This window comes from Nicotiana tomentosiformis, chromosome 3, assembly GCF_000390325.3.
Source record: "Nicotiana tomentosiformis chromosome 3, ASM39032v3, whole genome shotgun sequence".
NCBI classification, from domain to species: Eukaryota; Viridiplantae; Streptophyta; class Magnoliopsida; order Solanales; family Solanaceae; genus Nicotiana; species Nicotiana tomentosiformis.
Window position 1 is genome coordinate 95,959,510 of NC_090814.1, and position 13,569 is coordinate 95,973,078.

General features: G+C 32.3%; 1 protein-coding gene across 1 annotated transcript; it reads left to right on the top strand.

The window, feature by feature from the left end:
- The first annotated feature begins 9,744 nt into the window (after nucleotides 1–9,744).
- LOC138908197 (uncharacterized) lies at nucleotides 9,745–11,893 on the top strand. The gene is made up of 3 exons (XM_070198844.1): nucleotides 9,745–10,054; nucleotides 10,295–10,416; nucleotides 11,822–11,893. The coding sequence occupies exons 1-3, from the start codon at nucleotides 9,745–9,747 to the stop codon at nucleotides 11,891–11,893; spliced, it is 504 nt and encodes a 167-aa protein (XP_070054945.1).
- The last annotated feature ends 1,676 nt before the right edge of the window (nucleotides 11,894–13,569 follow it).

Genomic DNA, 13,569 nt, shown 5'->3' on the forward strand with positions numbered 1-13,569 from the left:
AATTTATTGGATGACAATGCACTTAAATCCTACGATTTTATCTAACAATTTAAAATACGGAAAGGGCCAAAATTGCACCTGGACTATCAGATTTGGTCTATAAATACTCTTCGTCTATCTATTTTGCAAAATTTGCTCATACGTTACGGTTCTTTCTCAAATTAAAAAATAACAATTATTTATTACGTGACAATTTTTTATGGGATTTTTACCTTCCTATACTATATATGAAACTTTATTACCCTTCCTAATCAAGTTTTAACTTAATTACATGACCATATACAATTTATCAATTTTAAGTACGTTGTATCCATTTTAGTGCTGATTTAAATAGTTTTTTTTAATTTGTGATAGATTAGTGCATTGGGTAAGTTAACCAATCAAGTGAAGCAGAATACTTTACTGGTCCCGCACGATAGTTATTAACCTCGTAAAATCTTTGGACAAATTTTGATACATATCAAGAACTTTATGTAAAAAGATAGTATTGACAACTTAAATACAAATTTTATACAACGATTCATAAATTATACAACTATTTTTCAACTTTCATACAACATTCAAATAAAAAATATATATATATAACTACAACAGAATATAATTTACATACAATTATAATATAACTTTACTACAATTTCGTAAGTATATGGTATGTCATGTCGTCGTCGTCTTCTTCTTCTTCTTCTTCTTCTTCTTCTTCTTGTTTCAATATGAAATTCAGTCAAAATCAAGTTTAATCTTCACCAAACACCCTCAAAATTGAAATATAAACTCCAAATAATATTCCCAATTGTTTGCAACAACATCCAATCCAAACAAATAATGGTTTTTGAAAATCCAAATTCGACTTCAAAGCTTTATGATAGATTAGTGTTCGAATCTTCAATTCCTACGACCTTCTTACTAGGTGCTGAATTCATCTCTTGAAAAAGACTATCAAACTGCAGGATAATCCGATCTTCAAGAGAGTACAATACAAATCGAAGTGTCATAAGTTTGAATTCAATAACATTCTCGCACTGTTAAAGTTCCATACTTAGTGGGTAGCAATGTAAAAAAGAAAATGGCAAACCAGTGACAAACTGGAGGTTACTTCAATAGGTAGATTGACATAAGATAACTTTTAGGCTTACCTCATTGAGAGAGAGACGGTGAGAGAGAGTGATGACGAAAGAAAGAAAAATTGATGAGAGAGGCGGCAGTGAAGAAAGAGGAGAGGAGAGAAAAAAAGGAAAAAGATGTAACTAAATCCCATAATTTAAGGCACTAATAATAGATTATATATAATTTATAAGTAATTCTTGTTTAAGGTGGGTAATATACAAAATTAGGATAATTTTGGTAAATAAGTTTCAAATATTATATAAGTAGGAAAAAATTCCATTTCTTATTGGCTCTTCTTAAAACCCAACCAAGATCCATTTAATAACCCACCCACGACCCAAAAGTTTAGCCCCGACCCAAAACTTCGAAATCGTTGTACTTCTCTATAGTGGGGAGACATGCTCCCACATCCGCCGCTTCAAGCAATGATACAAAGCGTACTTTCCTTTTTCTTTTCTTTTTTTATATTTCAAGATAAAGGTTAAAAAAACTGAAAATTATATGTTATTTGAATTCTAATGAGAGATTTTTTTTTAATGAAAGAGTAAATAACAAATTAGTCCCTCGTGTTTGGAAAAACGGATATTCTCTGGTGAATTTTGGCAAAATTGAGTTTGAATGTTTTGGGGTCTATAGGACGTGTTTAATGGTGGTTTTTGAAGGTATTATTTGGAGACGGAGATTGTATAAGTGTGTGTCTGAGAATCGAGAATGATAGTGAGCTTATTCTTGTTTTTGTGTACTTCTTTTGGAGCAATTTGCTATTATGATTTTATCTGGGTCCTCTTCGCCGAGTACTTTTTCTAATTATATAGATATATTATATATTAATTATATATAATTATACATATATAATACATAAATTATATATATATATTATATTTTCACCGGCTATTTTTAGTTTAAGCAGTTGGATCGACTGCCATTTAGGTTAATTTTTCTTTTATTTATATATTATATGTGTATAAATTAGAGTGTGAGAGTGTTTAATGGTGGTGAGAGATTTTCCGGTAGCTCAAGTCGCCGGAAACGATACCTTAGCAACCTCGGATCCACTAATGGCAGCAACAAAATTTTGTAACTGATAACAATAATAACAGTGAGATTTATACTGAAGAACTTAAAAAAAGAAGAAAAACCCAAAAGCTTCCATCGTTTTTGGTAGTGAATGAGAACCGAGAACGAAGATATATTTTTGGGTCGGGGCAGAACTTTTGGGTCGTGGGTAGGTTATTAAATGGATTTGTGTGGGTTTTAAGAAGAGCCAATAAAAAATTATCACGTAATAAATAATTATTTTTTTTTTATTTGAGAAAGGACCGTTAGTTTTGGGATACAAGCGAGCCAGAAAGTTAACGTCATTGGTATATTTTGCAGAACATGTAAACGGTGGGTATTTATAGACCAAATCTGCTAGTCCAAGTGAAGATTTGGCCCTTTTCTATTGAAAAATTAGCTTAAATTGTTCAATTAATTGATTAATATTGAAGGCGAAATGTTGGACGGTGTCAACTAGCCTAACAAAACATAATACGTATTCAAGTGGGCATGCATTACATATGGTGACAAACCGCAGTATAGCAACATATTTTCTTTGACCAAAGGAAGATGCCCAAAAAAGGAAAGAAAACAAAGCGAGCCATCTTTATCAACTGAAGAGTCACCAGTTATATTGGAGCTTATCCCCCAATGGATCGAAATTACGTACTATCGAATCATGTTAATTGGTTATAGTTAAGAGATAATTCGAGATAACAATGCAATAATTAACCATAATTATCTATACTATATTAAAAGTACGAAGGTCCTTAGCGAAATGTCGTTCGTCCTTTTTACCCTCTAAAAATAGAGTTCACACTGAAATTGTCATTTAATTATTATTTTAATATTTAAAACTTTTAAATTAATAATTACCTTTCCTTATTTAAACTATGTAATAACTCTTAATATTTAAGAATTTAATATCGTGTAGAATTTTACTTATATAGATATATATTTTTCCTTATTTGAATATAAGTCGAATGTTTTTAAAAAGACATAGGAGTAATATACTTAATGTAGTTTAGATTTCCATGATTCCTGCAAGTTTTTGTTAGTATGCCTAATATTTAGGAATACTACTTTTTCTTTTTCTACATAACTTTTCCAAGAATAAGAAAAAAGGTAGTGTGGTATTGAAAAGTCGAAAAACTCTTCACTAGAATATTAGTCCACTCGAATATCATAGCTACATTTTTCTTTTCATTTATTTTTTAAACTAACCAATTTTTAATTACTTTCTTTTCTTCTTATTTTATATATATAATTTAATATTGACAATTTTGATGTAACTTTTTAATGGTTGTATTGATTAGAAGATGATGATAATAACTAAATTTAGAAGATTGTCGCAAGGAGATCAAAATAAAATCTATATTCTTCTTTATATTTTGTTAATGACACTACGAATGTATTATAACTAATATATAAGACCTTTCAATCTATTAAGAATTTAATGTTTTAAATATTAGAAAAATCAATATTTAATATTAAAAGTTTAGTATGAATTTTTACTTTGAGTTTCCAAGAAATTTTGGTTTTATACTATCAAAAATCACTAAGAAAAAAACACATTTTTTCAATAAATACTGTATTAAAATATTGTTTTCAAGGCAATACCTAAATTACTATAATGCATATTTTCATTAACTAGATGAAAAGGATTTTTGTTTTTTCTGCTAAAAAGAAACTAATACCATAATTTTTTAATAATCTATCGCTAACTCGTGACCTAATTTTACTTATCGATATTTTAGATACATAATTTATCTGTCACAATTTTTTAAAAATATTTTTTGTTGACATGTCTAGAATATATAGTATCCAGATTATTATTTTTGTATGAAGTTAAAATAAATGAAGGGGATACATGATAAATCATTGAGCTTTCAAAACTAACTAGATTATTTTCATGCTTAGCTAGGTCATCAGTTATTTTGTTGACTAAATAGGATCAATATTTGACATTTTCAAGAGCTTATATTTTATAAATTTTCTTTTATAACTTAAACACATTGTTCAATAAATATTATTATAATTTTTAAAAATTATATTTTTTGATATAGGGTACACGCGCATCGCGCGTATCCTAAAACTAGTATTATAAAAAGTTTATGTAATTGCACATGACAGGAATTTGTGATTACAAACTAGTTCCTCCGTTCAAATGTCCACTTTTGACTTTGCACCCACTTTAAGCAAAAATGAATAGAGTTTATATTTTACAGTTTCACCCATAATAATGATAGCATTTTCTAAAGTCTTGAAAAATGATTTGAGGAATGAGTAATTAATGATGAGGGTAACATGAAAAAAAGAATGTCTTTTTCTTGATTTAGTATAGTAGACTAGTAAAAATTAAAATGTATTTTTAAGATAGTGGACAGGTAAAAGTGAACGGAGGGAGTACCTAGCTGGTAATAAACACAAGTTACCAAAATTCAAACCAAATCCAATCATGCCAAAGGCCAAGGATGGAAGAGCATAGCAAGTCACCTCCACAAGAACACAGTGATTATGCAATGTCTACATGATGATAACTCGCTAAGTTCAATTAGAGCTAGCTAGCTACCTTACGGTTAAAGAAAGTGAAAATGAAACTTAAACAAAAAAGAGAACAAGTGACAAAAAGCGCTAGAGCTTCGAAAGCCTGAAATTGAGCTTGTCGTATTCTTCCCAACCCAAGACGGCAAGGCGTTGATGAAACTACGACAACTCCAGAACGTATCATGCGGTTTCTTTTAATGCATGCGACCATTGGCATTGGGGAAGCCATGCGCATATTTCAAGCGAAGGAGTAAAAGCTACTCAACTTTAATGGTTGGAGAGGACCTACAACGAGTTGTGATTCGCAAGCAATACTCGACGGTATAATACATGCGTCTCATTGCCTTGGGAGCATTCGTAGTTGTTTGAGTCGTTGCATTAGGGCAATCCAATTATGAAAACTAGTCGTCCTAACTAAAATCATGGTACCACATCGAAAATATTTGTGTTTGGAAAATCCATGCATTCCTAATGTCGCGGGTCTTAGTGGTATAGGAGTGTTGTTCGTAGATTCCCAGATTTTTTTTTGAGGAATTAACTAGATTTTTTTTTTTTGGATGATATAAAAGCTGTTTTGATCATTCCCTAATTATCTACTACGGGATCTACGGATAAATTGATTGACATTTTACAAAGTCTACACTTACGAGGTCATTATTGTTTATTTGTAAAAAAAAGTACGGTTGAATTTGTATACGTAATTTATTATAGACGCGTGGATTAAGATGATCTGATTAGTAAAGTAACAAAGTATAAAAAAATAAATAAAGATAATTTAGTAAAAAAAACAAGCCTAAAATTCAGATTGATACCACCGGAATCAAAGGTAATTAACTGGAACGCTTTGATAATAGCCTTGTATAAAACTTGAGAAAATAAAAGAAAGAAAGATAGCCTTTGTGATTCTTGTATTTGGTGTCCTTACAATGAGTACAAATATTATTATTTATAGTGAAATCTGGGGTGGTAAGATCCTCAAATCTCGCCCTCTTAAAGATGAATAAACCCCCCTCTTGATAGTTGCATAACGTTGGGAATAAATGCTGAGATTTTTCGTAATGGCTGCTCCTTTAATGCTTTTTTTCGAACTGGTACCTAATTGCTTTCAAGAGTCTATTACTCAGATGGTCACTCAACTTTCCGAAATTATCTATCAAAGTCATCTTTCTTTCATTTGTAACAGCAAAGTCACTTAACTATGCTTATAGCACTCAGAAGGTCACTCAACCAGATTATCAAACTTTTGATCACCAAATACCTATTTTACCCTCCAAATTATCAACTTTTATCTTCTGTTTTTTGCTTTTTTAATATTATAATTTTTTTCTCTTTTTAATCAACATAATGGACTTACCTATACAACAAAAATATTATTTTAACAAATAAAAAATAAAAAAATTATTTTTCTAGCATTATAATGTCCAAGTAATAATACAATTGAGCATAATATTCAAGAATATGTAATGTATATTACAAAAATACTTTTATTTTAAATAATTATTTTCTATAGTACGTGCATGGAATATATATTTTAAAACTTTATTTTCTTTCATTCTCAATTATGTAAATAAAATTTTGAGTTTTTTTTTTGTTAATATCAAAATTATTATTAAGAACAAATTGTTCTAATTAGCTTTCTACGATGCTCAATATTTTATTATTCCAACACTATATATGCTTAAATACTATTTTAATTTTTTAATTATAAATAAAATTTATTTATTCTAAGGTAAGTCCATAATATAAATTAAAAAGAGAAGAAATTATTATATTAGAAAGCTAAAAAAATAAAAAAGGAATATAAAAGTTGATAATTTAGAAGGTAAAATAGGTATTTGGCGATCAAAAATTTGAGAAATCTAGTTGAGTGACCTTCTAAGTGCTATTGACATAGTTAAGTGACTTTGTTGTTACAAACAAAAGAAAGATGAATTTGGTAGATAATTTCGAATAGTTGAATGACTATTTGAGTAATGGACTCTTGCTTTTAAATTCTCTTCCCCGATCTTTGTGTCCTTGGAATTCGCTCAATACTGGTCACATCTCTGTCTCCGATATTAACTATCTGTTGACTCACCTCCATTCTGTCATTGTCACGTATCTGCTCAAGAAACGTCGACCTGTAAATTCTAAATTTGACCCAAAACAATCATGTTGCAAAAAGCTTAAGCAAACCATGGTGATAATTGTGGTAACCTTGCATAATCTAAGCAGCCACGCTATTTCTAAAGCATTTTGGGATTTTTTGCGAGCAACGGGGAAGCAAAAATAAACAAAAACCTTTCGTTAGAAGATGGGTGCTTAATAATGTATACATTAATAATCTAATTAGTAAAAGAATGAATCATGATAGTAGTGTGTAAGAGATGTGGTTTAGATAGTCAAACTGCCGTACATATGTTTATACATGTCATGATTCTCAAAAACTATGAAAAATGAGCGCGCCCCTATGAATTAACAGTGCCTTGATAATGATGAATTTTCTTTATGGTGAAATGATAAGATCAAAATAGCAAAATATTGTTCTAAATCTGTTAATGTGCTAAATTTGAGTGTAAAGATAATGTGATATATTTTAATGTACAGATAATGTGACATATTTTGAAGTGTAGAAATCTTGGATGTTATAATATGAATTAATTGAACCTCCAAATAGTGTGGCAAAGGCTTTATTTTACTATAATGAGTTTCTCGAAAACATACTTGCTAATTCTCCGAATGGCAATTTACATAATAAGTAGGAGTTTCTTGAAAACAAACTTGCTATAATTCTCCGAATGGCCATTTACATAACGGAAAAGGGCCAAAAATACCCCTAACGTATTGAAAATGGCTCAAAAATGCTATTCGTTAACCTTTTGGTCTAAAAATACCCTTAACGTTTTATTTTTGGCTCACATATACCCTTAATATTTTATTTTTGGCTCGCATATACCCTTAACGTTTTATTTTTGGCTCACAGATACCCTTGAAACTAACAAAACATGGATGGTAAATTTTTGGCTCACCTTTTATCAATATACCATATATTTTTTATATGTATTTTATACCACATATATAAATTATATATATACAACATATTTTCGTTTTTTATTATAGCTAATTTTACTTATTTTTTTATTTTTTTAATATATTTTTAAAACTCCAACTTGAAACTACTCCCCAATTTGAATGAGTAGTTATAGTTTTTATATTTTTATTTTTTAATATAGCTAATTATAAGATATCTATATTTATTAATTATTAATTCAAATAGAGTAACCGATTAATTTAAAATTTAAAAAGGTTTTTTTTAGTTAAAAAGGTACTAGTTTGTTTTGTCTTAATAATGCCACTTGGCTTTTTGTGGTTATGCCACTTGTCTTAATAATGTGCTTTTGCCTCTCCTTTTATTATATATAGATATGTGATAAATTATATAATAGTGGTATATATAAAGTATAAAATACACAACTTTAAAGAATATGTATGGTATATTTTGTTTGTTTACATGTATTATGATGTATATGTTGAGGTTTTGTTATTTAAGATGAAATAGTCTTAAAATGAGGGTGAATGGGAAATGGAGGGAAAATAAAATTTTTGAGTAAAATTTTAAGTTTTCCCCTCTTGACAATGAGACATTGTCCCATATTGGAAGAGAAATTTTTTTTTGGTGGGTATATATATAATTGCTCTTCTTGTAACTCTTAAAGAGTTAAGAAGAAATCAAGCCTCGCGCCGTTGTCGTCGTCGCTCGCTCGGCTTCGGCTTCGGCTTCGGCTTCGGATTCGGTCAATCGATTGATTGATTAATTTTTTGGACCAAATTTATTTGTTAATAGTAAATATTAACGTAAGATTATCCGCATTTGTAACGGATATGTTCCAATCCGTGTATTGACCACCACCTGCAATAGCAGCCGCCTAATGCTCTTGCTCTTCCCACCATGGTCAAGTGCTTGCTCCACAAACAAGCTAGTGCATGCTCCACCATGGAGGGTGGAGGGTCGTTCATCTTCAAAGCTGACTGCTATAAATATGTGCAGCAGCTGTTGAAGAAAGACACACAACACCAAACGAAATACAACACAAAAAAAAAACTGAAACGCTCAACTTTGGCTATACATTGCACTCCTTCCTCTCAGTATTTCCATACGATTTTCTGAGTTTCTACTCCTTTGTTCTGCATTGTTTTAACTTCAAACAAAGTAACTATAAGTGTGATTTGCTACCGAACTTTGTGTTCGCTGAAACACTGGAGTTTGAAGTACCGCTACACCAGTGTGTGATTCGTTCTATCCTGGGAGGAAATAATCCATAACCTTGGGTACTAGGAGGGGATTAAATTCCTTAAGAAAACACTGTGAATTCAGTGGGCTCGAATTAATTATTGTTTCATTGCGATAACTTATATTATTATTTACAAATGCAGCAATATTGGCGGGATTGTTCTTAAGGAATTTAATATTTATTTATGTATTTGTATTATTCTTATTATTCTGCAAACTAAAACCTTTGTGGTTTTGTGTACTCCCGTTTTGGAGAGTAAAGCCTTCGTGGCATTTTGTTGGAGATTAAAATCTACGTGATTTTTACTCCAGTTTGAAAACGTGTATTAAACTTTTGTTTGTGTCATTCTTTTACAGAAAAAATGACGACTGAAAGCGAAAACTAAGCTGTTCCGACGGTGACTGCCAACGCATCGACAAGCCGAACACCGGCGTTGGCACCGACAGAAAAACCCGAAAAAATTTTCGGGATTGATTTCAAGTGCTGGCAGCAGAAGATGTTCTTCTACTTAACTACGTTATGTCTACAGAAGTTCATTAAGGAAGATGTTCCTTATCTGCCAGATAAAACTCCAGAGAATTAACGCTTTATTGTGATTGAAGCGTGGAAGCATTCTGATTTTTTATGCAAGAATTATATTCTTAGCGGACTGGATGATAATCTGTATAATGTATACAGTAGCGTGGAGACGTCAAAAGAATTGTGGAATGAGCTTGAAAAGAAATATAAAACTGAAGATGCCGGGATGAAGAAATTCATTGCCGCAAAATTTTTGGACTACAAAATGGTAGATAGCAAGTCTGTTATTACCCAAGTTCAGGAATTACAAGTGATTATTCATGATCTACTTTCTGAAGGACTTGTCATCAATGAAGCATTCCAAGTAGCAGCAATGATTGAGAAGTTGTCTCCGTTGTGGAAAGACTTCAAAAATTATTTGAAACACAAACGAAAGAAAATGTCCCTTGAAGATCTCATTGTTTGGTTGAGAATCGAAGAGGACAATAAAGTTGCTGAAAGGAGAGGTCGTGGAAATTTAACAATAATGGAAGCAAATATTGTTGAAGATAACAAAAAGAGGAAGAAGGCTTCTGGTCCGAAATACAACCCAAGCAAGAAGCGTTTCAGTGGAAACTGCTACAACTGTGGGAAAATCGGACACAAATCTATGGAGTGTCGTGCTCCAACGAAAGACAAGAAAAGGGGTCAAGCAAACATGGTAGTAAAGCATGATGATGTTGATAACTTGTGTGCCATGCTTTCTGAATGTAACTTGGTGGGAAATCCTAAACTGTGGTGGTTTGATTCAGTAGCCACTCGCCATGTTTGTGCAGTTAGAGAAGCTTTTGCTACTTATGCTCCTGCTGGACCCGGAGAGAAAGTTTATATGGAAAATGCTTCAACAGCAAAAGTTGAAGGATATGGGAAGATATTTCTGAAAATGACTTCTGGCAAGGTCATGACTTTGAACAATGTCCTTCATGTTCCCGAAATGAGAAAGAATTTAGTCTCTACTGGACTTCTTGTTAAGCACGGTTTTAAGTGCATTTTTGTGTCCAACAAGGTTGTCATAAGTAAGAATGAAATATTTGTAGGAAAAGGCTACCTCACCGAGGGCCTTTTCAATCTAAATGTAATGGTTGTGGAAAACAATAATAATATTTCAGCTTCTTCTTACTTACTTGAGTCAAATAATTTATGGCATGTACGTTTGGGTCATGTCAATTATAAAACCTTGCGAAAAATGATTAACTTGGAAGTACTGCCTAAGTTTGAATGCGAAAAATCAAAATGTCAAACATGTGTGGAATCTAAGTATGTTAAACATCCTTATAAATCAGTTGAAAGGAATTCAAATCCTTTAGACTTAATTCACACAGATATTTGTGACATGAAGTCAATACCATCTCGCGGTGGAAAGAAGTATTTCATAACTTTTATTGACGATGGTACTCGATATTGCTATGTTTACTTACTGAATAGTAAAGATGAAGCAATAGACGCATTCAGGCAATACAAAAATGAAGTTGAAACGCAACTTAACAAGAAAGTAAAAATGATAAGAAGTGATAGGGGTGGTGAATATGAATCTTCTTTTGAAGAAATATGTTTAGAATATGGAATTATTCATCAAATAACAGCCCCTTATACGCCCCAATCTAATGGGATTGCGGAAAGAAAGAATCGCACATTAAAGGAGATGATGAACGCGTTGTTGATAAGTTCTGATTTGCCACAGAACTTGTGGGGAGAAGCCATTCTTACGGCTAATCGAATATTAAATCGAGTGCCCCATAGCAAAACACAATCCATTCCATATGAAAAATGGAAAGTAAGGAAGCCCAACTTGAATTATTTTAAAGTGTGGGGGTGTTTGGCAAAAGTGCAAGTTCCTAAACCCAAAAGGGTAAAGATAGGACCGAAAACCGTTGATTGTGTTTTTATAGGATATGCGACAAATAGTAAAGCATATCGATTTCTGGTTCATAAATCAGAAAATCTCAACATTCATAATAATATGGTTATAGAATCAGATAATGCTGAGTTCTTTGAAAATATATATTCGTATAAAAAGGAATGTGAGTCGTTTGGTGAAGGATCTAAACGACCTCGGGAAGAAACAAAAGAAAGTACATGTAATCAGGAGGATCCAAGACGTAGTAAACGTCAAAGAACTTCTACTTCATTTGGACCATATTTTGTGACTTTCTTATTGGAGAATGAGCCTCAAACATTTAAAGAAGCTATGACTTCTTCGGAATTATTGTTTTGGAAAGAAGCAGTCAATAGTGAAATAGAATCAATATTGAACAACCATACATGGGAATTGGTTGATCTTCCTCCTGGAAATAAACCTTTAGGTTCTAAATGGATTTTTAAAAGAAAAATCAAAGATGATGGCACTATTGATAAATTCAAGGCAAGACTCATAGTTAAAGGATATAGACAACGAGAAGGTCTAGACTACTTTGATACATACTCTCCAATTACAAGAATTACGTCCATACGGATATTAGTAGCATTAGCTGCAGTGTATGACCTTGAAATTCATCAAATGGATGTTAAGACGGCCTTCTTAAATGGAGAGTTGGAGGAAGAAATTTACATGGAACAACCTGAAGGGTTTGTGGTTTCAGGTAAAGAAAAGAAGGTATGTAGACTTGTTAAGTCTCTTTACGGACTAAAACAAGCACCCAAATAATGGCATGTGAAATTTGACCAAACAATGTTGTCAAATAGTTTTAAGATAAATGAATGTGATAAATGTGTGTACATTAAAAATATTCCAAATCACATAGTCATTGTTTGCCTATATGTGGATGATATGCTGATAATGAGTAATGACATTGCCAACATAAATGCTACTAAGCGTATGCTCAATAGCAAGTTTGATATGAAAGACTTGGGAGTTGCTGATTTAATTCTGGGAATTAAGATCCATAAGACTCCTCAAGGTCTGGCATTGTCACAATCTCATTATATTAAGACAGTACTTGAAAAATTCAAGCACTTGGGCTTTAAAGTTGCAAAGACTCCAATTGACGTGAATCTTGCATTAGCAAAGAATAAAGGCCAAAGCATATCACAATTGGATTATGCTCGTGTGTTGGGATGCTTAATGTATATCATGAATTGTACACGGCCAGATATAGCTTGTGCTATAAGTAAACTGAGTCGATATACGAGCAATCCAGGCCAATCTCATTGGATGGCAATGAAACGAGTTTTGGGATATTTAGAACATACCCAAAACTTTGACTTGCACTACAGTAAATTTCCTGCGGTGATTGAGGGATAATGTGATGCAAATTGGATCACCGGTTCAACTGATTCTAAGTCCACGAGTGGATATGTATTCACTATTGGTGGAGGAGCGGTATCTTGGAAGTCGTCCAAACAAACATGTATTGTCCGCTCTACAATGAAGGCTGAATTCATAGCCTTAGATAAAGCCGGTGAAGAAGCTGAATGGCTCCAGAATTTCTTGGAAGACATTCCATTTTGGCCCAAACCGTTGGCACCAATATGCATACATTGTGATAGTCAAGCGGCAATTGGAAGGGCTGGGAGCGTTATGTATAACGGTAAATCTCGTCATATACGACGAAGACATAAAACCGTTAGGCAATTACTCTCTAGAGGAATTATCACGATTGACTATGTAAAGTCAAGTGATAATGTGTCAGATCCACTTACAAAAGGCCTAACTAGAGAGGTAGTTGAGAAATAATCAAGGGGAATGGGGTTATGGCCAAGAACAAGTCATTGTAGCGGTAACTCTACCTAGAAGACTAGAGATCCCAAGATCTAGGTTCAAGGAGATCAAACAAAGTCATTAATGACGGTTCAACATTGTCAAATAAAATTTTAGTCCGTTCTCGTGATGAGACAATGTTCAGTACCAAGGATAAAGCATTAAGGCTTTTTAATGATTTCTAAATTTGATACGGGGTATATCAAATAGTGTATCTACAGGATGACACGTTTAGGAATCACCTATGTAAGTGTGAAGTGTTAGCCGCTTCAAGGAGAACTTTGTAAGGCCAGTTCTCTACGCACTTATGAAACCAGGCGGTGTTCATGGCTGAAACGAACACAACAATGAGAA

Coding starts and splice junctions, on each gene's coding strand:
- LOC138908197 (XM_070198844.1), top strand. CDS start 9,745: ATGGTAGATAGCAAGTCTGTTATTACCCAAGTTCAGGAATTACAAGTG. Junction 10,055..10,294: donor AAAGAGGAAGAAGGCTTCTG/GTCCGAAATACA, acceptor ATGTTTGTGCAG/TTAGAGAAGCTTTTGCTACT. Junction 10,417..11,821: donor TGAAAATGACTTCTGGCAAG/GTCATGACTTTG, acceptor ATAAACCTTTAG/GTTCTAAATGGATTTTTAAA.